Here is a 24,824-nt window from a genome sequence, read left to right as displayed (position 1 = left end):
AGAGGGTGATAGACCACTCCTATCTGAATGACCTGCTAATCCAGTCTAACTATCATGACAAGTATCTGGAGGACATGGCCTTAATGGTTCTTCATACATTTTTGATTTCTAATCAAGTGAGCAAAGTCTCAGATCTCACACGCTGGAAAATATAGAAGCTATGTTCAAAACACCTCATGGACTAGTCCTATTTCCAGAGGCAAAGAGGATCATGTTGAGAGTCCTCTTTTTTCTGTTCAGGCAGAAAATCTGAAATTTTCCCCTTTGGCTTTTCTCCACATGAAGCAGTTGGTACTTCACATCTTGACAAACTGCTTTGACTCCCAACAACCCCTTCCACACCTCGATTAGGTGGTGGAAGCGTTATATTGACGAACGTGTTGGAGGTGTGGAGAGGCTCTTTGGATTCTGTTGAAGAATTCCATCTGTGGTTGAACAGCAGAAACCAGTACCTTAAATTTACGATGGAGGCACATAAAGAAAGGATTGCTTTCTTGGATTTGTCCATCTATGCTACACCTGCAGACCTGCAGAGTGAGCTTTACAGGAAACCTATGGCGCGTAACTCCTTGCTCCTGTATGAGAGCTACCACCCTAAGTCCCTACGCCAAAACTTACCTTACGGGAAGTTCCTTCGAGTACGCAGAAACTGCTCGAGTAAGGAGGACTTTGATGCACATGCACGGAACCTTTGCACACAATTGAAAGAGAGACATTATCCTAGCTCGCTGATCAAGAGGTCAAGGAAAAGAGCAATGAATAACAATAGAGATGCCCTTCTTGAACCTCCCATTGCTAAACCACCACTTGAAAGACTCACATTTGTGAGTACTTTCAATACTAGGAGTAACAGTATCCAGAAAATTGTAAGAAGACATTGGCGCCTTCTTAATCGTAGCAAAGAAAAGATAGCGCAGCCCCTATTAAACGGGCCAGTAACATTCGGGACCGGCTTGTACACACACGCCCCAAAGAAACCAGAAAGAAAATTGGTGAAACCCTATGGAATCTCCCTCCTGTGGTGGGTCACCACCCTTGTGGCATTTGCTCTGTCTGTCCCAGACGAATCCTACCAGAGAGATAGACATAGGTACGAATAGACCTTGGGTGCAGTGCAATTTCAGCAATTGCAACAGCAATAATTTAATCCACATGCTGACATGTATATGTTCCATTCGATATGTGGGCATGCCAACTCGAAAAGTCCGCACAAGAATGTTAGAGCATAAGAGCTCTTTTCGCTGCAAGAAGTCCCACACGAAACTCACACAACATTTTTTGGAGAAACAGCACAATGAAACTGATTTCCAATGGACTGTCCTTGAGAAGCCCTACATACCTGGACACATAAGTGATGTGTCGAGTTACCTATTCTCAAAGGAACAAAAATGGATTTACAAGCTCCAGACAGATAAATGTGGATTAAACGATGATATTCCATGGACCCTATAATAGGGTTCCAACCATGGGTTTAGCTTACCTCAGCAGAGGCCCCCCATTTTGTATGAACGTAGATATTTCAATATGAACTGAGATATACACTTTTGGGTTGTATAGAGGTGTTATACTTTAACAAATACAACTATATATGCGGCGGCGGCGGCATAAGTTTAATTAACACAAAGAGGGCCGAGGCTTAGTATTGCTGCAGCTTACATTCTTACAACTAACACACACCTTATAAATATGACCTCCAGAAGAAGTGTCTGTGTCTCGTAGGTGGAGCAGACTATGTACCACTAATATTTCTTCATTTACTGTTAGCCGGTGGTTCTTGGAAATACACTGTTGGCGAGAACTTTTACTGTAGACACAATGATTCTATATAGCCATACTTATAGTCTGGCTGACACGTCTTAGAGTATTGATTATATAACTCTATCCTTCAAAACAAAGTTAGAGCATTTTTAGATAATTGACTGGATAATATCCAGTATTGCTGCGGTCATTGGTATAGTAAACATACTAACACAAACGGGCAAGTCGATATCATCGTTCAGTTCATATCTTTCAAGGTCCTGTGAGACTTGCAATATAACATAGATTGTCCTGTAATGTAGAGTGCCGTATTTCTAATGCGTTTGTATTTAGCGCAATGTCGAGCGCTCTACTTTTGTGCCTTTGATCATTGGCCCAATTAATAACACTGAGCATAATAACACTGAGCATGATGGGGCTCTGACCGGAAGCGTCCTTGTGCTTTCTATCACCCATAAAAAACCGATACTAAACAAACTACAAAGATGGAGGAGATGATCTCATTTAGTAGTTCTGGGCTCGAGGTGATTACCCATAGCAACTGCAATGTAACGAACTACAAAGATGGAGTTTATGATGTCATCCAGTAGTTCTAAGCGCGAGTTCTCGCGCGATTTCGAGCACAAAGTAGTGCACCCCTAAATACATCAAAAACAGGGTGAATAAACAATGCTCCTGTTTTCAAATTACTGAAGAAGCAGGGAGAAACCACTGGGGACTAATCAAACCACTCTGGGATCACATAACATATACAATTCAAGACCTTCACTAATAACTGAGGCGGAGGGTTACCATACAATCAACCCCCGGAGACACTATTAAAGAAGAGACCATCTACAAGTCGGTGCCTCCCCCAAGTCTCAGATGGAAGCTTGAGGTACCGACGGATAGGTGAGTCTACAAAAGATCAGACTAATAAGGAGTCTTTTTAATCCCAGTATGTAAATACAGTTATAGAGAATGTTGTTGATTTAGTTTGTAGCTTTTGACTAGTGACACTAGTAACACGTAATATATCTGCATGAGTACAATTTTGTGTTAGATGATAGACCTGGGAGGCTTTGAGGCAGGGCTCACTAAGTTTGAGTGCTAGAGTCTCATTACATGTTGGTCCCTAGATATAAGGGGATTTTTTATACAGGAATCACATTGGGCATATCAATAGGCTGTGTAATCTACGCTTTAGGGTGCTCCATTTCTGTTTCCCTTCTTGTATCTATGTAGCGCGGGGCCTCGTACAACCTGAGCAAGGTCCAGGTGAGGTGAGGTCCTTCTCCCTGCCATGGAGGGTGAGCATGAATATATTATATAGTTTTATTTTTGGTGATACCAGGTGTGTGGGTAACGGACACAGTCAGTCCATAATTAACGACTATACATTTTCCTCCATAGAATTTGTATTTCCTTATTGACATGGAGGGCTAATGTCTGCGGTTGTTACAGGTTGTACCGTATTCAACCTTTCTAATTTTTTATTTCTTTCACTTTGGTGGTGGTGTTTCTTTTGTTTCACTACTACTTGTGCAACTATTGAAAGAACAGAGGCCCCGACGAATGCCATGGGATTTTATACCCGATAGGCAGAAATATGTTGGCCCGTTATCAGACAGATATTTGTTTGACTGTCTCTCTTGCACTGTTCTTGGTTTTTAACTAGGAGGTGTGGTTCGTCCGCAGAATAAAGTTATTAGTAGAGGACACTCCATCCTATTTTAAAGTCACTATTTCTTTGTTGCACTGCTATTCACTTGACCATAGGATCAGCCATCACTGACGGTTCGCATATGTTGGTGGACCAAATCCTTAACCAGCAATAGATGGTGCGGTGTTTGCTGTCCCAACGATCAGGGGACCAGACTGACATGCACTTGGGTTTGGCCAAATGATAGGACAGATCACTCAGTCTATTTGATGGAAACCCTCCACTAATTGTTCTGGATTTGTCAGCCATGTATGAATGATCTGCGCTGTGTCGGCTTTTCCTATACACATGGTGTTCACCGTATATTGAATTATGCTGTCTTCATGTGATCTATACACCCCGAGATCCTGGTGACTCGGACTGACAGTCCAGCTATATAATTAAGCTGATAGACCCTCTGTGTTTTCTGTGTTATACAAACTGCTAGCCCCTCCTGGAGAATTACAAAGATCAAATTCCTGTCAATCCGAGAAAGGTTTTCCTAGTGGATGATGCCCTTTTTTTACTTACCACAATCCAATTAACCCAACCACAGATGCCAGCAGCTTTGGTTGAGGGGCTGTTCTGGATGACTAGACTACTCAGGGTCTTTTGGGAGTAGATTAGAACAGGTCATCCACCAGTAGGTATATGATATCTTTTTGAGGGACAGAGCAATTTTCTGCAGTTCTGCTAATGGGAAGATCCTTTGTGATAAGCACAGACAACCCTAACAATGTGTTATTTGAACCATCAGCTTTGGATAGTTTCCAGCTCCTTAAATCTAATAACTCATCAGACATCTGGGCAGAGGACAATCTAATGAGTCTCAGGTCCATTTACCTCAGAGAAGTTCTAAATCTAAAGACAGACTATCTTAACAAGATTTGTCTGCGCTCTCTGGACTTTGTCATTAATCTTATTGCATTTTGGGAGATATGTGAGGGATGGGGATCTATTTGCGACACACAAGAACTCTCAGCTTCTGCAATTTCTGTCAAGATGCCAGGATCAGCAGGCTGCAGAAATAGAAACCTTGACCAGCCCCAGGGTAGATGGTCTTACTTATGCCTTCCCCCTCATTCCTCTAATTCCAAGGTGTTAGAAATGGGGGTCTCTAGTTGGCAGAGGTAGGTACCTTTGTCCAAATAGGGACCCTTGCTTCTAGTCAGGGTAAGAGGGATACACACTCTAGATAACCCCTGCTCACCCCCTTGGTAGCTTGGCATCCGCAGACAGGCTTAGCCTAAAGGCAATGTGTAAAGTATTTTACTAACACTCACAGTAACACAGTAAAAATTACCACAAAAGGAAATCACACCAGTTTAGAAAAATAAAGTATCTTTATCTAAACTAAACAAGACCACAACGACAAAAATCCAACACACACACAGTTAAAAATATGACTTTCAAAGGGTTTCAAGAACTTGTACCATAAAAAACTATGGATGCGTGACTTTTCACCAAAGTAGACGCAGTTGCATCACAGTTCACCAATACAAACAGGCGCAGCATTGGAAAACAAAGAGATGCAACACTCCTGAGACCCTGAGGAGGTGATGCAACACTTCTGCTGCATGCAGGGGAAAGGTTGCTTCGATTCTGGTTTGCATGGGGAGTGATGCATCGATTCTTCGTGCCGGTTCCGGCCTGCAGATGATGCATCAGAAGTACTTGGCGCACAGGTACGATGCATGGAAATCTGGGATGTTTCAGCAATCGATGTGGCAGCGTTGCACGGCGCCGCATCGGTCCTCTTCAGCTGCGATCGCCCGATGAGTCGATTGTTGCAGCGACGACACACGCTGCAACAGTTTTCGCTGCAGCGCGGCAATGCATGGAAATTCTTCTCGTGCCGTGAAGATGCGTCGGAAAAACAGCTGCAAGAAGAGCGTTGCGTCAATTTCTGTAGTTTCTTCTCTCTTCCAGCTCCCAAACAGCAGCAACAACCTCCAGAGGCCCCAAACTGGCACAGGTACCTCATGGCAGGTCAGACAGCAGAGTTCAGGGGAGCTGGGGTGAGGTCTTTGTGTACCTGAGACTTCTGAACAGGAAGCTAACTCACGTCAGGCCCTTGGATATCTCCTTCAAGCAGGGGACACTGCACACAGCAAAGTCCTTTTCTTTACCTTGGCAGAAACAGCAACTGCAGGTCAACTCCAAACACACATCATGGGCACTACTTCTCAATCTCTCCAGCTCTTCTCCTTGGCAAAGGTTCCTCTTAAATTCCAGGTATGATCTGAAGTCTGGGGTTTTGGGTCTGATACTTATACCCCAAAGTGTCTTTGGTCTCTTTGTGCAAGGGCCTCTGAGCCCAGTTCAAACCAGATCTGGGGGGCACTCTGCAAGTCCAAAACAACATCCATTGTCAGTTCAGGTAAAGGAAAAAGTTTATTTGGACCATACAGTCCTTAAACATATAAACATCTTCATAAAAACAGTGCTTCAAAATCACAAATTACACAATAAACAGTAAAACATCATCATAATTAATGAGTTAAAAATTGTTTATTCCATAACTTCCAGCTTAAAATATATCCTAATACGTTTAAGAAGTTAAAACAAGACTCATTATTGGGAGTATTTCAAATTACTTTAGCTTGTTGCATGCACTCCCTGAGGCACAACTTTAAACGCAACACCATACGAATCTAGGGTAAGATCATTCATCCTATTTTCAGCTGTGCTTCCTACACATATCCTGCTATCAAGCGCCCTTTGGGATACTATTCGCATTTTAAAAATTCATTTACTTTTTTCATAAACCTTCCCATCGCACAGGCTATATCCAAATCTCTCATTTCTAGTGAAGGTTCTGCTCCCTGTGCCCTTTTTTTTAGCTATTCTTTTTACAAATCGGATGTAAAAATTCTTTCCGTATATCTATAACCAGTTGGTAATCCAATAAAATGTGTATGGTACCACATGTTGTCCCCATGGAGCAGTAACATTTCCCCTTACTATCGATCATTGCTCTTTTTACTTCATTATTGAATAGCAAGGGTTAAGACCGATTCTCAGCTTTAAAACTTCTCTTCTTAGTCTTCCACAGGGTAATCTATCAATGTATGGGAAATTAAATTCATTTTGCCACGCAGTAGCCATAAAGCATTCCGATTTTTTACCCATTAAGTATTCTTGATCTTTAATTAGCGAGTTTTCTTTCCCCAGAGACCTAAGTTCCCTCCTCTCGGTCTCAATTTGTAAGGACAGGGGGCTGAATTTGAGCCTCATCATTGTACAAACTTTTATCAGGGGTTTTCTTACCCCTTTAACCCATGTTAGATTACTCCTCAATATCTCGTTTCTGCACCAATGTGAGACTTTATTATCCTCACTTAGTCCCTGGCGCTGCCAGAATCTTACTAGGGCCATGCCGACTGTTATTTTCCATGAGGTGATAGCTGTTTCTAGCCTTACTGCTTGCACAATTGAGGATTTGGGAAGGGAAAATAGGTTTTTTCAGGGCCCTTCCCTCTTCACCATCCCAGCCTGATTTCCCACTCAGGTATAAAAGTTCCGCTCCATATAGGAACTGTGGGGGGACCATAGCTGTATATGCTTTTAAAACTGGTCTGTCCGACTTTTCCCCGTATATTCCAGTGAATTTCTTTAAACCACCCACCAAAGCGGATGACCTTACTTCCAATGCTTTGAGGTGGAGAAACCAGTTCATATTTTTCTGGAACTATATACCCAAATACCTATATTCATCTACTATTTCCACCTTTGTAGAGCCCAAGTACCAACTGAACCTTATTCTCTTTCTCCCAAAACTCATAATCTTTGTTTTATCCATGTACACTACAAATTTTTTATGCCCACAGTATTTACTGAAACTGTTCAGCTTTCTTTATGGACCAATCTCTGTTTGGTCTACTACTACTAGATCGTCTGCATATGTAAGGCAAGGGATATGTTTCCCATCTACCTTTGGGCTGGCCTCCCGTTCTTTGCATAAGATTGAGGGTAAGTCTGCAATGAATAGGGAGAATAACAGGGGGGCCAGAACTCACCCGTGTCTCAGCCCATTTCCAATCTGTATTTTTTTAGATAGGCTCCCCTCTGTATCTAGAATTACTTGCCCCCAGTTGGAGGTATGGAGTATTTGTATCAGGCTTAATAGATCTCTTGGTATGTCATAACCAATCAGCGTCTCCCACAGCCTCTCTCGGTCCACTAAATCAAATGCTGCGCAGAAGTCCACAAAGCAACATTACATACTTCCAGTTTGCTCAATGGACTTCCGCGCAATGGACCAGAGTGCAAAGCAATGGTCGACCGTTAAGTGTCCCTCCTTGAATCCCCCCTGCTCCGTGGGTTCAATCTGGTTCACCTCTGCCCACTCCTTAAGACTCTCCAAGATTACTTTGGCAAATACTTTTTCACCTATATCACGGGTTCACACTCTGCAGCTCTGGGCATTAGCCTGCTTAATCTCCACTACGGCCCCCCCTGCGGCGGGATGCCTGGCTTTCACCTTGGGGATGCCCAGTACGGGTATCTCACAGGGAAAAGCCAGGACGGGTTCCCAAGGCAAGCGCCGAGATGCCTACGAGTAATCGAGCGCTATATAAGAACTCATAATAATAATAATAATAATATATCTAAGAGGTTAATTAATCGATAGTTCTTTGGGGCATTTATGTCCCCTTTTTTGTGGATGGGTCCTATTATCGCGCCTCTCCAGTTTTCTGGTATGCTACCTGTATTAAGTATCACCAGAAAATTTTTGGGGAAGAAGTCTGCCCACCACTCAGGCCTATTTTTTATAATCACTGCCGGGAGGTTATCTGGGCCAGCTGCTTGGGTCAATGTTAGATTAGCTATGATTTCTTTTATCCTGCTCTCACTAAACTGATCCTTGACTTCCTTTCTCACTCCTAGCCATAGTTTTAGCATTGATCCCTCCTGTTCCTTCCAATTTCCATAAATGTTCCCCAGTTGAATAACCCAATCCTCTTCTGGTATGATGCAGTTCAAGACATCTAAAGATTTCCCCAAGCTTTCTTGGACCAATTTCTAGAAGCCTTTCAAATCTTTAGATTCTATTGCAGTTAGCAATCTAAACCAACAGCTCTCTTTGTAGGATCTTTTCATATTTCGTACTATCATTTTATAATTTCTCCTTTGTTGCTGAAGGCTGTAATGTAATTCTACCTTGTACTTTACCCTAAGTTTTCTTTCTTGCTGTCTGATACTTACTTCCGCTTTGCAACATTCTTTGTCAAACCATTTTCTCTTTATGCTTTGAGGTGGGTTTTCCTCCCACACCCTGGTTGTCTTGATTTAATTCTTACCCTTAAACATTCCACCAGTTTCCCGATCATTTTGTTAAACCAGATAATCTCACAGTTATTCGGAACATTTTCCAGTAAAAGTGTCTGCTGTCTGCTAACTTTTCTAGAGAATCTTCTGATATCCTAGTTGTGAGGCGTCCTGCCTGGGTAATTGACATTGACCTGTAGCACAGTGTCTCTTTCTTTTATTCTTCTTTGTCAGTCCATTGTCAGTATGAGCCTTGGCTCCAGACACACCCCAGGGGGGTGGAGCCAGCATTGTGGAAGGCGGGTTCAGCCCTATTCAGGTACAGGTGCTACGCCTCCCACCACTTCAAATGCAGACAGGGACTATTCAGCCTAGTGCTGACTCATCCAGACCCCTGGAGCCACTGAACCTTCCCAGCCCCTATCACTTCGAAGCCAGACAGTCAATCCACAAACCATTGGCGTGTTCTGTACCAGGGCGGTGTTCCACCGTAAAGTCCATTCCCTGTAAGGAGATGGACCACCACAACAGTTTTGGATTTTCACCCCTCATCTGTATCAACCATCTGAGGGGCCTGTGGTCTGCCTGATTCCAGAAGTGAGTCCCAAACAAGCTTTTTCAGTGCCCAGACCACAGCAAAAGCTTCCCTTTCAATTGCACATCACCTCTGCTCTCTGGGAAGTAGCCTCCTACTGATGAAAGCTATAGGTTGGTCCAAGCCCTCGTCCTTGTAGAGTACTGCTCCCACACCATGCTCTGAAGCATCTGTCTGCACAACACATTTTTTGTTTCTCCCAACTGGAGCTGAACACAGCAATGTCATCCAGGCAGGCGGCGCTGAATTCCTCCAGCCCGGACAGTATCTTCTTTACCAGTATCTAGAAGGTGGGAAGTGCATTATTCAACCCAACGGGAATTACCTGGAACTGGTAGTGCCCCTCAGGTGTTAAAAATGCTGACCTCTCTTAGGCCTCCTTGGTTTAGGCAATCTGCCAGTACCCGGACTGCAAATCAAATGTACTGAGGTACAGGGCAGCTCCTAACCCATCAACTAGTTCATCAGCTCTGGTGATGGGGTGCACATCAGTCTTAGTGACTGCCTTGAGCCCACGGTAGTCCACACAGAAGTGAAGTTCTGTAGTGGCACCGGGTGCAGCAGCTTTTGGCACTAAGACCACTGGGCTAGCCCAGGGTCTGCTTGAGGGCTCTATCACCCCTAACGTCAACATCTTGGAAACATCTTTCTTGATGCTGGCCCTGACTTTGTCAGCTACCCTGTAAAATTTCTGCTTCACAGGTAGACTGTCCCCATTGTTCACATCATGGATACCTCAAATGGTGACTTCCGGTGTCAGGGAGAACAGGGAAGCAAACTGTCCCAGCACCTTGCAAAAGTCCCTCTGCTTCTCTGGGGTCAGGGTAGGAGAGATGTTTACCCATCTACTGACCCATCATGTTTCTCTGCTAACAGGAGGTCAGTATGAGGCTCACTCTCATCCTCCATTCCACATCTGTTGCAAGGAGCATAGTTATCTCAGACCTCTCAAGGTGTGGCTGGAGATGGTTCACTTGTAGGACCCTCAAATCGTTTCTATGTGTCTTCAAGTCAACCAGATAGTCACATCCCTCTTGCGCTCCACTACCTCATATGGACCAGTCCACTTGTCTTAGAGCGCGCAAGCCTCCACTGGTGCCATCACCAACACTTTCTGGCCAGGCTACAATTTGACCAGAGTGGCATTCTGGTCATACCATCTTTTAATTTCTTCCTGGCTAGCTTCCAGGTTCACCTGAGCAGGTTTCCTGAAGTGTTGAGTCTGGTTTCTGAAGGCCAGCACAAATCTGAACACATCTTGTGGAGTCTTACCAGGAGTTTTCTCCCAACCCTATTTCACCAGACTCAGGGGTCCTCCCACAGGGTGACCGTACAGTAGTTCAAAGGGACAGAACCCTAAGGACTTCCGTGGTACCTCCCTGTATGCAAACAGCAGGCTTTGTCTCATGGGTTCTGCAAGACCCTTGATCATGACCTTCAGGATTCGATTGAATCTCTCAACCAACCCATTTCCTTGAGGATGGTAAGGAGTGGTGAACTTGCATGCCACACCACACTCCTCCCACAAAAATGTCATGTACTTCAAATGAAGTTTGTACCACAGTCAGAGACCACCTCACTGGGGATCCCCACACAGGAAAAGATCTCCATCAGTTCACGGCCCACCACAGGGGCCGTGATTGCCCGGAGAGGGACAGCTTCTGGGTACTGGTTGGCATAGTCCACCAAGACCAAGATAAACCTGTTGCCTAAGGCTATCTTGGGTTCCAGTGGCCCCACAATGTCAATGTCCACCCAATCAAAAGGGGTGCTCACCACCGGAAAGGGTTGCAGGGGAACCTTACACTTCCCTCCACTCTTACCACTTGCCCGGCAAGTCTGACAAGACCTACAATGTTTATCAACGTGCCTTCTCATTTGGGGCCAATAAAAGTGGGTGACTAGCCTCTAAAAGGGCTGTATGCTGCCATAATTTCAACTGGGCTCCACTTGCTTGCCTTTAATGTACACTTCCCGTATGCTCAAGTCGTGAGCCAAAATCAATTTATTTTCCTCTAAGGCACAAGCGTTCTTGCTCTCATCTGTCATGTTTTCATTATCTATTTCCAATAGCTTCATCTTGAGCCTCATGACCTCTTACTCCTCATCTCTAATCCCTTTATTCTCCTCCAGCTCCTCTGGGGAAAAACTTCTAGGAGAATGGTGACTGCCAGCCCCTGAGGCTGCTCTTGACACATCCAGATTCTGTGACGTGAAACCATGCCCTTGCACATCCTCATCCACCTCTGCATCACCTGCCTCTCCAGCTTCTTTGGCCTGCCACCAGGCCCTTAGGGTCTTCTGTAGCTCCTCCTTCCTGGAGCTGCTCTTCAGGGGACATCCCAAATATTTGCAAAATTGCTTGAGCTGATCTAATTTGTAGGAATGCAAGATTTCAATATCAAACTCCAATTCTGCCATCTCACTTGCCGGTTTCCCTTTCTGAGACATGGTTCATGGATACTTTATGGGTCACTCAAAAATAGAACCTAAAACAAAACACAGTATGTAGTTACATAGTGGTCTGCACTAAACAAGTTATGTACAGCAATCATTGAGGGTCATGTACAAATACAGGTTGAAATCCCACCGCTGCCACCAATGTTAGGAATGGGGGTCTCTAGTTAGACCGTGAGAATTTCGGGACCGTTTTTCCATGCCCCCCTGCCTCCTCTCTTTCTGGCTGGCACCCGGGCCAGTCTTTCAGGCTCCAGGTCTTCTTGAATGCTCTTACCGGCTGCCATTGACCGATTGGTGAATCATGCCCACTCAGGCAGACCGAATATCTCCAAATGAGACCTCCGCTCCACCTTCACAAAGGGGAGCTCTCCAAATAGTTGCCTAGCAGACAGTCAACAGGCATGGCTGGCCTCACAGCTACTCTCAAGGTACTGGAGACCCCCCACTTAAAGGGAACCTGTGCCAGTTTGCAGAGGCACTCCCTGTTGTCAGCGGCAAAGTCGGGGTAGAATGTGTTGGGGACCACCTGCTTTTCAGACACCAGCCAACAACTGACAGCTGTCACACTGGCTCTGGTGTCTTTTAGAGCCTCCACACTATGGCCATTGATGTTCACCCACTGCCTGTACATTTTAGAGTTATTAGGCAGATTGGTCCTTGGGACCATCTCACTGTCTCCTAAAGAGACCAGGGACATCTCTGAAGGACCCTACCCACCTTGGGCACTGACTCCTCTCCCAAGGCTACACTAGCCAGTTCCCAGGGCTTGGGACATATAGGAGCCCCCCGGAAGTGGCCCACCTGACCACAGCTAAAACAGGTCTTGGGAACCTTCTGCACAGGCATACCTGGCAGGACCCATGGTTTCTTTTCAGCGGGAGGCTGGGAACCACTACCTTGGTTCCCTTGGTGATTACTTTGGGGCCCTTTTTGGAACTCCTTTTGTTTACCCTGGTCCCCACTACTCTTCTGCTGGGGACCCAGCCCATTTTTGTCAGAGTCTCCCACAAGACCTTTGTGGACCCTGGTACTGACCCAGCGATCCGCTTCCACAGCAAGCTTCCTGGGATCAGTTAGCTTACTATCAATCAAGTGCTGGCATAGCTCTGGAAAACAGCTTCTGGACAAGTGCTCTCATGCAACCAAATCATAGAGCCCTTGCAAGTCAGTTACCTTGCTACCCTTCATCCACAGATGAATTCTAATGTTCATAGAAGTCAGGAGAACATATTACCTTTCCTTACAGCCAGACACCAACAGCCCAGTTCATTTAGTACATCTGCGAGGAGTATTCGGGGTGACCCTGCGAGGAGTATTCGGGACGACTTGGGAGCCTGCATAATTACTGACTTTGGCTGTTTGCTGTCTGATACGTGGGACCAACTAACCCACCAACGCTGTTTGCCCTCGCTTGCTGGCTGGCTGAACACACCATCGGCGGAGGCTGCAGGGGTAGCGCGGCAGGGACTCACTATCCCAGGAGTCCCTGCTTGACCACGTTACATCCGGTCAGCGCCCCCCTGCGTGCCCCGCCCCCGCCGGCAAAACGCACAAAAGGAGAGTCTTGGGCATTTACTACTGTGACCCTGCGAGGAGTATTCGGGACGACTTGGGAGCCTGCATAATTACTGACTTTGGCTGTTTGCTGTCTGATACGTGGGACCAACTAACCCACCAACGCTGTTTGCCCTCGCTTGCTGGCTGGCTGAACACACCATCGGCGGAGGCTGCAGGGGTAGCGCGGCAGGGACTCACTATCCCAGGAGTCCCTGCTTGACCACGTTACATCCGGTCAGCGCCCCCCTGCGTGCCCCGCCCCCCGCCGCCCTTCCTACATCATCGGGAGAGAGCACGCTCTGCGGGACGCAGGCGGGACGCCAGGCGAAGCCCGGGCAAAGGGCGGGCCCTCTACGGCCCTCATCGGCCAGAAGAGGCTGGGCTGGGCCAGAGGTCCTGGCATAAGGATTACGTAAGTCTCTGTTTTGTCTCGTATCTACTTTGCCATTACTCCCCATTACTGAATGGCAACTGCGGCTACAAGCCCTGCTCCAGTGGGGTTGGACAAAAATATTACTAACCGAACACTGGATGATTACTTTTTTAAACCAGCCGTAGAAGGCAACAAGGAGCTCACGTTAGCTGAGAGGAGGGCAGACCGTCGCCGGTCTATTGAACGTATTAAAAACAGAACCCTCTCAGAACCTATAATGTCTGTTTCTCTGGTCGACGATTTGATTAGCCCCTCAGCAGACAACACCTCATTGACCCCCAGTGTACCCTTGCTTCTTCAAGAATGTTTAGCTCCGGCAGTGTCACCCTCCCAAATCCAACTAACTACTCCAACAGTGACTATTGCTGTTAATAACACTCCTAAGACCCTGATATCTCCTACAATGAGGCCGGGTAAAGTTGTAAGAGGCAAAAACTCGAGGCTAGTGACACAAAAAATGCTTGGGCCCCCTCCACCTAAAAGAAGAAGGAAAACAACAACTGTGAATAAGCCCAAGACAAGTCACACCGAGTTTGGTAAAAAGATGAACACTGCTACTATAACATCAACGGGAGTCCTAGACACCAATCAAGCCATAACAGTCAGCTCTACTCCCCCGACATCTCCAGCTCAAGTAATCACAGATTCAGACACTTCCCACATCCAGATGGAGGTGGACCCGCAATCCGCCACTCCTAAGTCACTTCTGGACAATATTGAATTGATTATACGTAGCTATATGCTTGCATTGGCAGAAAGATTTAAGGGGATGGAGCTAAGACTAGGTAAAATTGAGGGGGACCTGACTGTGTTAGGGAATTTTGTACGTTTACAAGGACAACCTAAAGTACAACACCAACAAGTCATTACAACAACTCAATCCCTCCTAAAAAATACTGTGGGTCTTACACCATCTAAACCCAGTACAAGCAATAGCCAGGCAGCTGTAGCAATCCCAGCTGCTTCTAACCCCCTAAAGGTGGCCTCGAAAGCACATGCTGGCAATACCAGTAATAATTCCTTACCAACAGCCCCATCTACTGTCCGGGGTAGACCTACTACTTCAATACCACCCAGTAACACAATCACCATTCCATCTAGGGAATCTAGTAATCTCCCGGATGGACTCCTCAGACCTGAAGGGAAGGAGAAGAATTGGGGTAGCGGGGGCCAACCTAGGATACCACCTACAGAACTCCCCCCAGAAGCATTACCGTACGTGGTTATACCCACTGGGGTCCCGGAACTGCCTAATGGTAAACGAGAGGGATACTCACAGTTAAAAAACAAAATAACGCACTGGCTCTCTCTCTATAGACCTAAACCCATTGCAATAAATGGAGAGATAGTCCATGTCCGGCGCCTGTCCTGGTTGGGGGGTAGAGCGAAGGACATCGGTGGTGATGTCGTGGTTATAAATTTTAGAGACAGAAAAGCTGTATATCACATCTTGAACTGGCCATACGGCAATGAAAAGAATTGTATAGTACCACGCCCCCTGACGTACTTCTACCCCAGATCCACGGTCTTCCCCCAACAACACCTTAACAATAATTTTTTCACCACTTCCCAATTCCATAACGTTGAGTCTGCTCTGAATCCTGCATACATGTACCAACCGGCTCCCTCACCAGCTATACATGGGTGGAATACTATACCTTTTCACCACAAAACAGGATCAAACGGGAATATGTCAAGTTTGTTACCATTTACGCCCTTAGAGCTCTCTAACAGGTTTGAGGCCTTTAGCGGCCTGGAGGATTGCGACTGATGTTTAAGGAGTGCAGAAGCCACGGGGGGTGGGGAAAGAGCCTCATGCCCCACAAGGTCACCTGTGAAGCTGGGGTGTCGTTGCAGTGAAAAAGACACATACACTGCTTCTACAACTGTTGACAAAAATACTAGTTCCCCTAAAGTACCCCCTCCAGTGTTCTTTGGGGAAATTGAGGTGCCTCTAACACTACTGTATGATGCAAGGCCAGTAAATGGTGTCACTGAAAGTGGCGCCAACAAGATAGAAAGTACAGTAGGTAACCACGAAAACCACCCCAACACACCACTGCTAACAATGGATTCTCCATCTAAAATTGAGAACTCTCATATCCAGTATGGGGCATTTGTCCCTACATTTAAGCATAGGGAGTCAATTGCAATGAGCACTATGGGTTTGACGGTAGCTGGCGTAGTGTTGCCTATCCCAACATCTACCCCATTTACTAGAGAGCCTGTCATTTGCCTTGCGCCTGAGGATTGCGTAAATTTAATTTCATGGAATATTGCAGGCTTGGCAAATAAGTTACGAGACCCAGTATGGCTAACATTTATTAGAAAATTTAGCATTGTGTGTCTTCAAGAAACTTGGATAGAGAATAAAAATGTCCACATTGAGGGTTTTCTAAGCTTTATCAACCCAGCGGTTGCCTCGACTAGGGGCAGAGCCAAGGGTGGCTTGGCCATTTTCATTAACCTAGGTCTGCGCTGCAATATAAGCAACTGCCACAATGTTAATTTGAATACACAGATGATTGATATAAAAAATGGTAAGAATGTGCTGACACTGGTTAACTTTTATAATGCAAATAGTAGTAATGAAGTTTGTAACATTGCCTCCCTACTTGATATATTGAGCAAAAATGTTTACACTGTATCACGGTATTTGTTGTTAGCAGGCGATTTTAATGTCCAACCATGTGGTAACCCTGCGAGTACGCCAATGGGGTCCTTAGGGTGTAATATTGAGGAAGGTTTTCACTTCTCTCATAGTAGGGGCGGTAAGAATTTAAACGACTTAGTGAATGAATATAATTTGACCGCAGCCATGTCGTTGGCCCCCGATACAAAAATCTTTGACACCCCAACCTTTAAAGGACACGGGCAGGGAACCTTTATTGATCATATACTAATGTCTCCAGACGTTGTTTATTGGGTCTCGCATTTTACTATCCTCACTAGTGTTTACAGTGATCATAATCCCCTTCTTTTAAACTTGGGTGGACCATTATTAGCAAAACGACAGCCACGCACCGACCATGGCACGCTAAGGTGTGCAAATGGCAGGCGTCGCATTAGATGGTCAATGATAAACCAAGATATCCTGTACACTAAAATAACCAGCGCATGTGAAGAGGAGCTGTCTGTTTGCTTATCGTCTGAATCAATCCCCGTGAACATTTTGTCCAGGTTCGAGGGGCTGGTCACTAAAATCGGCTCCATGCTCACAGCGCCTACAAAGGGACACAGTGAGAATAATTCCAAATGGTTTGATTATAACTGCTCAAAGGCAAGTAGGGATCTGAAACATGCATTAAAAACCAAACCCAGAGATAGTGATTTGATAAAAAATCTCCGCATGGCCTATAGGAAAGCCATAGCTATCAGAAAAAAGGAAATCAAGGCTAACGTTATTGAATCCCTTTTAGACCCCTCAGTGTTGGGGAACAGCAGCAAGTTTTGGCAAATAATTAACAAACCTTTGTTTGACAACCCAAACGACACAGCCCTTGGAACAAACATCCCAGAGGGGGAGTGGGTGTCCCACTTCAGCACAATTTTTAAGAGTAACGAGCATCGGGTAGACTATGATGTTTTATCTTCAACTGTGACTCCACTGTGTTTCACAGTACAAGAGACTGTTAGGGGAATACAGGGTCTAACCACCAACAAGGCCCCAGGTCCGGATGGATTGCCGCCGGACCTGTTTAAGTCCAGCATCCCTTTCTGGGCTCCGGTTCTTACGGCTGTAATAAATGCAGCAGCGACAACTGGATGCCCTAGAATTTGGGGTCTCTCGACTATAGTCCCCATTTTTAAGAAGGGCGATCGCAGCAGCCCGTTATGCTACAGGCCAATCTCTTTAATAAATTCAGTAGTTAAAGTGGTGGGGGGTGTAATTCTCAACAGGTTATCTACTTGGGCTAAAGATAATAACATCCTTTCACCCATACAATATGGGTTCAGACCAGGTCACTCGACCATCACGCAGTGCCTGAACCTATACCTTATCCTAAGCAAGTATACACTGGCGAGACAAGGCACTGTCTACATGGCATTTATGGACTTGTCGTCCGCATTTGACTGTGTAGACAGAAGCCTACTATGGGCTGCTTTGTTGAGAATGGGTGTAGAGAGTAACCTTGTCTACTTCCTCGCTGATCTGCATACAGATACCAGAGCGAACGTCCGTTACTCCCAAGACCTCAATGTAACGGACGAATTTAAAATAAATCGAGGTGTCCGACAGGGCTGCATCTTGGCCCCATTTTTATTTAACCTGTACATTAATGAACTGGAGGAATTTCTTCTTAACGTAGAAGCAGATTACCCCTTAGTTGAGCGCAAAGGGGTACCTGTATTACTCTACGCAGACGATGCTGTTCTTATTTCTAGAACAGCAATCGGTCTCCAGAAACTATTAAACTCCTTCCACAAATTCATGGAGTCACGTGGTTTAAGCATAAATAATACCAAGTCCTACGTCATGAAAGTAGGTAAGGGTGTCTTGAAAACTTACCACTTCAGTATAAATGGTGAGAAAATTCCATCAACCAACTCCTTTTCTTACCTCGGGGTCCTGGTTGATCACAAATTATCATGGGGCCCAGCAGTCTCTAAGAAGAAGGGAGAAACAATAAAGGTCAATGCGGCCATTCTCGGCTTCGCAAAAAAAATCGGCAACTGCCCGATGGTCGCATCGCTTAAACTGTACCAGGCAAAAAGCGTGGCTGTTGCCTGCTATGGGAGTGAGCTCTGGGGCTATCGTGAGAGTAAAGACCTAGAGGTCACAGAAAATAACTTCCTAAAAAAGATTCTGAGACTTCCCAGGGCATTGGGAACTACTCGGTTCACGAGGAGCTGGGGATCCCCCATTTAGGTGATAGAATAGCAGTAAGCCCTGTTATATGTTGGCTGAATTGCTGGCTGAACAATGACATCCCATTAACACATGCTATAATGAAAGAAGCCCTACAGCTAGATGGGAGGTTTAAAATACCGTGGGTGAAGTACATAAAGGACAGCCTAACGGCAATCGATCGACAGGATCTGTTCTATGCCCCAAATTTAATTACAAAACCTGATGTGAGCTTGGTTAAGAATGCGTTACTACTGTTAAGAGGTACTGACAGAGAAGAGGTTGAGATACAGAAGGTTAGTGTTAGGAAACACCTTTTATTAAAAACTTGCTTGCAAATGGAACCTTACCTGACATGGCCTATGTCTAGCTATGAAAGATTTTTGCTAACAAGGTTCCGCTTTGACCTCTACCATCTTCTACTGGCAGTCCCAAGTGGGGTTCAATGGGGCGAAGTGTTGCCAGCTTATGGCTGCGACGGAAAGTCTCCACAAGACCTGGCACACTTCCTTTTTATCTGCCCCTATTATTCTACCCCACGGAAATTATACCTCAAACCGTGCCTTAAAAAGCTGAGTTTTACACAAACTAAACCTGCACTTTATTATTTACAACTACTGAATAGCGATTGCACTTTATTTGTATGTAATTTTCTTAAAAAAGCCATCTGCTTTAGGAAAAGCATGGATGGCTAACCACGCTGCAAAAATTTTAGGTGATTTTTAATATTACAGTTATTTATATTTTTAATCATATATTGCCCATGCTCATACTGTCTGATATATTGTACTGTATACTGTGTCTCTATTTGCCATTTGAACTGAATTGTTTGTAACGTTATTTTTTATTGTGTGCTTATAAATTGTACTTTTATGATTGTAAAACCTACAATCGAATAAAGATTTTGAATTGAATTGAATAGTACATCTTTTAGATGTGGTAAGGGCAGTTAAAACCTAATTGAATAGTTTGACCAAATACAGAAGACCTGATAGTCTACTTGTTAATTTCAGACCAGGTAAAAGCAGAGACTAACACTCCTTGTGCACCTTAGCAGGGTGGATAAATACGGTCATTTTCTCTGCCTATCAGGATTGTGGCAGGGAGATTCCTAGCGTAGTGTGAGTGCATTCTACGAGAGGAATAGCAGCATTAAGGGCAGAGAGAGCTGGAATTTCCATTAGAGATAACTGTAAGGCTGGCACGTTGCCCTCCGCTTTGAACTTTAATTTACATTATTGGCTGCATATTATTTAGGATTCCGAGCTGGCTTTTGGATCACAGCTTACTTTATGATGTATGTCCCTTTCATGTTTTATCTGAAATTAGAGTACCTGTGTTGTTTTGTTTCTTTCTGTGTTCTTGTTGAAGAAAAAAATAATCAAAAAAAGATAGAGTAGGGCAAAGGAATGTAAGATGGAGGGAATGGCCATAAATTGTTTCAAAATCTATACAGTGTAAAGGCTTGTTTTTCTCCTGATTAAGGGGTTATAGCTTTAGCAAACCTCGAAAAGTAAAGAAAGGATGAGGATGCAAGAAGAGTAGTTAATTCTTGGATTATTTACTGGTAATCTTTATTACTCTGATTCTTCCTTACTTGTCCCTTCACGTATTCCCCCCTCCCCACTTTACTTCCTTTATCAGCCTTCTTTCAGGGCTTGATATAAACAGGTATATGTTGGGAGGAGAAGGGAATTTATGGGAGGGTTCCCTGTGCAATTATTGTAAAGAGAAAACAGCTTGGGAGTGGTACGCAAAATACAGTAAATAGGCACATCTACTTGGAAATTAAATAATAGGACGGGCAAGAAAAGAGTAATAAAGATTTTCTGTTAGTGATCTTAACTTTCACTTCTATGAGAAACATCATTAAAACTCCATATTCATTCAATAAATGCAAATCTAAAACAAAAGTATTTTTTATTTTGTATAGTTGTGTGAATGCAAAGAAATAAGCAGTATGAATATTCATGTACATTTGTATGTATGTATGTATTAATCTTGTATTTTTATAATGCCAACTTTGCGTGGGAGCTATATAGCATTGTATGTATATTCCATTGGGTTTGTACTTCTTGGCATTACACAGTTACATTGCATTTCACAGATTGAAAAAAAACATACTAATATTAGCAGAGTCATTTGAAACAATCAGTAACATTGAGCCCCAATTATCTCACCAAAAATTTAATTCATGCTGGGTGCCTGCAATGTTTCTATGTAAAATTGCATGTTGGGACAATTCTGGAAGAATAACAAAAAACATGTTTTCATCCATTTTCTGTACATATTTAATGATATTTTCCTGTTTTGTGCACACAATTGCAAACATCTAACAGTGATAATGCAAACCATGAGCAAGGAAGGTTTGCAAAAAACGCTCAGGCATTAGTGTGGCAACATGCATAACTGCGTTTTGCATCAATTTCAGCCCGATAGATCAATCCTAAATAATCAAGAAAGTGAATAGTCTATACACGTGTGCCAACCAACTAATTTGTTCAGGCATATTACTCACTAGAGCACTTATTCTTAGTTTTATGTGTTTTATTTTTATGTTCTTTTTTTACCTTTACCCTGTTTTACTAAAGATTGTCCACCGACCCACTAAATAGGTACATTTGTAGAATGGCACAGAGAGAGATCTGGAGAAGGATGTTTCAAGGTTTTAGACTAAGAAAAAATAGTAGATTGGATTAATGTATTAAAACTAATTTCCATGAAACCGTTTGTCCCCAAATAATTGTGGCCTTTGAAAGTTATTTATTAAGTAGTAACTTTCACGCATTTTTTTTTAATCGTTATCGCTGCCGCCTTTATGAATGAAGTAAAAGACACACAATTGATGGACGAAATGCAGAACAAATCAAAACATTCACCCCAGTCAAGAGATCTGGGTTAATTCCATCATTCATTTACTCACCATACCACCCCAGTTTAGACCTGACCACATGCAAATCAGTCTTGACTCTGTGGCTCATGGGAACAGTCCAGCCCGAACTGCTGAGTCAGGTACTCCCTGGACTGGAAAAAAGCATCCTAGGACCGGCCCTGGGCCCCACCCCCCCTTAGCCAGGATGTTCCGAATCCAGTGGCACAGCGAGCCTGGATCCCACGCCAGCACTCCGTCCATCACCTGTTTGCTGTAACACTTTTTGCCCTAAGTGGGATGGGTAAGCTCAGACGTGGGTCCCTTGCCCACTGCACCACTGGAGCCAAGCCGGCCCGGCCAAAGTAGAGCGACATACCCCAAAACTATTCCCAGGGCGCCCTTTTTAAAAATTATTAACGTTTGCGCTAAGTCACAGCCGATTATAATCACGTGTAGCTTGAGTCTCATCAGTTCTAATTTTATCCATACCAGTGCGACATAGAACATTACATACGTGCATATTCGTTCCTCCATAGTACCCCCGACCATTGACTAAAATCGTCCCCCATTGAGCATCCATTGTGTTTGTCATTCGCTCAGGTCCAGATCTGATGCCTCTGGAGGTGGGGCACATAAGTTTCCTCTGTATGTGTTCCACTTCCCCCACACTCTCGTCCATTTTTGTGGTCACCCTCCATGAATGAATACTGCTTTCTCAGCTATCATTGCTCTGTCTAAGTCACAACATCACTGTTGGTGAGAAGGGACCATCTGTGCCCCCCAATGTTGAGCAATATTTCTTTTAGCTAGCGTATCACCCATGGTCGTCCAGCTCTGCTCTGCATGGTTGTGGTCTGTTGGCTCCCACACATTGAGTATGCATCTCCTCGGTTCCGGGGAGACATTGAAGCCACTCACTCAAGTGATCGTAGCTATATTTGCCCTCCAGTACGATGTGATGCGGGGACAATCCCATAGTGTATTATAAAAGGAGCCCGCTAACCCGCACCCCTGAAGACAAAGCAGTGAATCAGCCCTCCATATTTTGTAAAGTCTAGTCCTGGTGTAGTACGTTCTGTGCAATATTTTAAGTTGAATGAGCTTAAGTCTGGATGGGATTGCCACCTCCCGCGGGGACGCCAGTGCCTCCTGCCAGTCCAGCTCATCCATCTCACCCACCTCTGCTTGCCACTTCTCTTTGAGATTGTGAGTGGGATCTTTTTGGTTATCAACCAATTTGCGATATGTTAAAGAAATTGCCTTTTTGGTGAGATAGTCCGTTAATAATCGATCCTCGAGTGGCGAGGACTCGGGGAGGTCAGTTCCGGAAGTTATGGCCTTTGTTAGTGTGTGTTTTACTTGAATGTATCAGTAGTGCTCCGTCCCTACCATCTGGTGTGTTGCTTGCAGCTGTACAAAAGGAACTACTCCCCCCTTTTTCCACAGGTCCCCAACCATGGATATGCCTATTTGACTTTCACACATTTTGATAGGAATATACAATCCATCCTGCAACCCAGGGTACTAAGAAAGTCACATCATATTGTCGGATTTTTAAAAAAAAAAATATTTGAAAAATAATGGATAATTTAGATGTGATAATTGAGTACAAAGTAATCTTGCATTGACTTTTGTTCATGTTTGGAGAAACAAATATGGACTTTAATTTTATGTGGTCGAGCCTTCTCCACGTGCATGCTCCACGTTCATGCATATTTGTGTGCTTTTTACATTTCAGAAAATCAATTAAATAGAAGCCTAGACCATAGTCTCTTTAATATTAAGTTAATTTAATTGTGTCTAACTGTGCAGGAAGACATGTTTGGGATGTTCCGGACCTAGCACCTTTCGAGGTCCTCTACTCAAGCTTTTCTTAGAGTTCATTCATTAGTTAAACTGTGGGGCATATTCACAAGGAGTCAACTCCAATTTATTTCCACCTTAAAGCAGCAAACGTGGAGATAGATTTAACACCCCATTCACAAGCTGGTGCAAACTGCAAACAACACCAGTATTCCCGCGATAACTGCCCCATAAATTATCTCCATGGTGGACACCACCAACTAGCACTAATGAGATCTAGAGTAGGCGTTCCTGTGAAAAAACACACAAGAAAACCACAACACCACATTCACAACGGACTGCCAGATCTGCGAATCTCCTTTTAGTGAGTCATCCCACTGAACTCTGCTGCCGCTCTCCTTTCTTATTTTGTTTCGGTGTCATGTCCGCACCTTGTCTTTGAGCAGAGCAGCCCATCTTTCTCTCTACCTGTGTAGCCTTGATTCAGCCTGCACAATTTTGTGTTGTCCATATGGGCCTGCGGCAAAATAGATCATGCTGGCCGGGACAGTGCGTCTTTTGCAGACCCGGTCCAAGCTTTGTTTCACCCAGAACATCTGGCATCAGACTCCACACACAGCTGATCCATGGCATCTGGAAGACACTGGCAGAGTCCTCTGAAGTTTCTGAGATTTAAGACACACGTGGTGTAAGCATGAAACATTGTGATAGAGAAGATGAAGGTAAGTGTCCACAGCAGAAATAGAAGTCGCCTCTGAATCCAGATGTGCATAGGATTGCAGATCTAGTGACTGAGTTTAAGGGGGGGATCAGTCCTTCAAAGCTGAGTCAACAAAATCTGTGATGTCTGTTGGAGGAATGGTACTAAGGTGCAGATAGTGACTGAGGTGCAGGCACTGTAGGTGGTGCACAGGCATGTTACGTATGGTGAGACTATTTCATCTCACGCTGCTGGCATCAGCTGTGCAGCTGTAAAAGAGTCACAGGGAGACATACCGAAGATGGCCTCACCTGTCCATCAAGCTCTGGCCATCTCCTATCCCCTCCTCCTGGCACACTATCAACCTCCCAGAGCACACACAGCATTACCCTCAACCCCCCCTCTCAAAAAACAGAATAATGCCTGTTATCCTTCCACCCAGCCACCCTGGCCACCTGCTTCATTTACCACATGTCCAGTTAAAAAAACAAAATCCCGGTGACCTGCTGTCTAGGCGAGGATGGGGAAACAGAGGAGAAACACTTTGGGGCATATTAGCAAGAACCTCGGTAAAATTATCGCCGTTTTAGCGTCAGGAAACTGCCGCTAAAACGGCGATATCAGGTTTGCTAATGTCCGTTATAGAATTCCAATAGAAGCCCAGGTTAGATGTCCTGCACATCTAACCTGGGCTTCCATTGGATTTATATAACGCATATTAGCAAGCCCATTTTTGCCGTTTTAGCAGCAGGAAAATGCAGCTAAAACGGCGATACTTTTAACAAGGTTCTTGCTAATACGCCCCTGTGTTGCCAGATTTCTATTGCAATCACAAATAGGCCGCT

At 44.5% G+C, this 24,824-nt stretch overlaps 1 protein-coding gene across 1 annotated transcript in view; it reads left to right on the top strand.

The window, feature by feature from the left end:
• The first annotated feature begins 24,194 nt into the window (after positions 1-24,194).
• LOC144827822 (multidrug and toxin extrusion protein 1-like) overlaps positions 24,195-24,824 on the top strand; it is a 227,396-nt gene continuing 226,766 nt past the window's right edge. The window contains exon 1 of the mRNA XM_078685988.1: positions 24,195-24,250. Within this exon, the coding sequence (XP_078542114.1) occupies positions 24,195-24,250 (56 nt within the window). The remainder of the gene's footprint in view (positions 24,251-24,824) is intronic.

Source organism: Lissotriton helveticus, chromosome 4_1 (genome assembly GCF_964261635.1).
Source record: "Lissotriton helveticus chromosome 4_1, aLisHel1.1, whole genome shotgun sequence".
In the NCBI taxonomy this organism is placed as follows: domain Eukaryota; kingdom Metazoa; phylum Chordata; class Amphibia; order Caudata; family Salamandridae; genus Lissotriton; species Lissotriton helveticus.
Note: the sequence above shows the minus strand (reverse complement) of the source record. Positions and strands in the feature narration are given on the sequence as shown.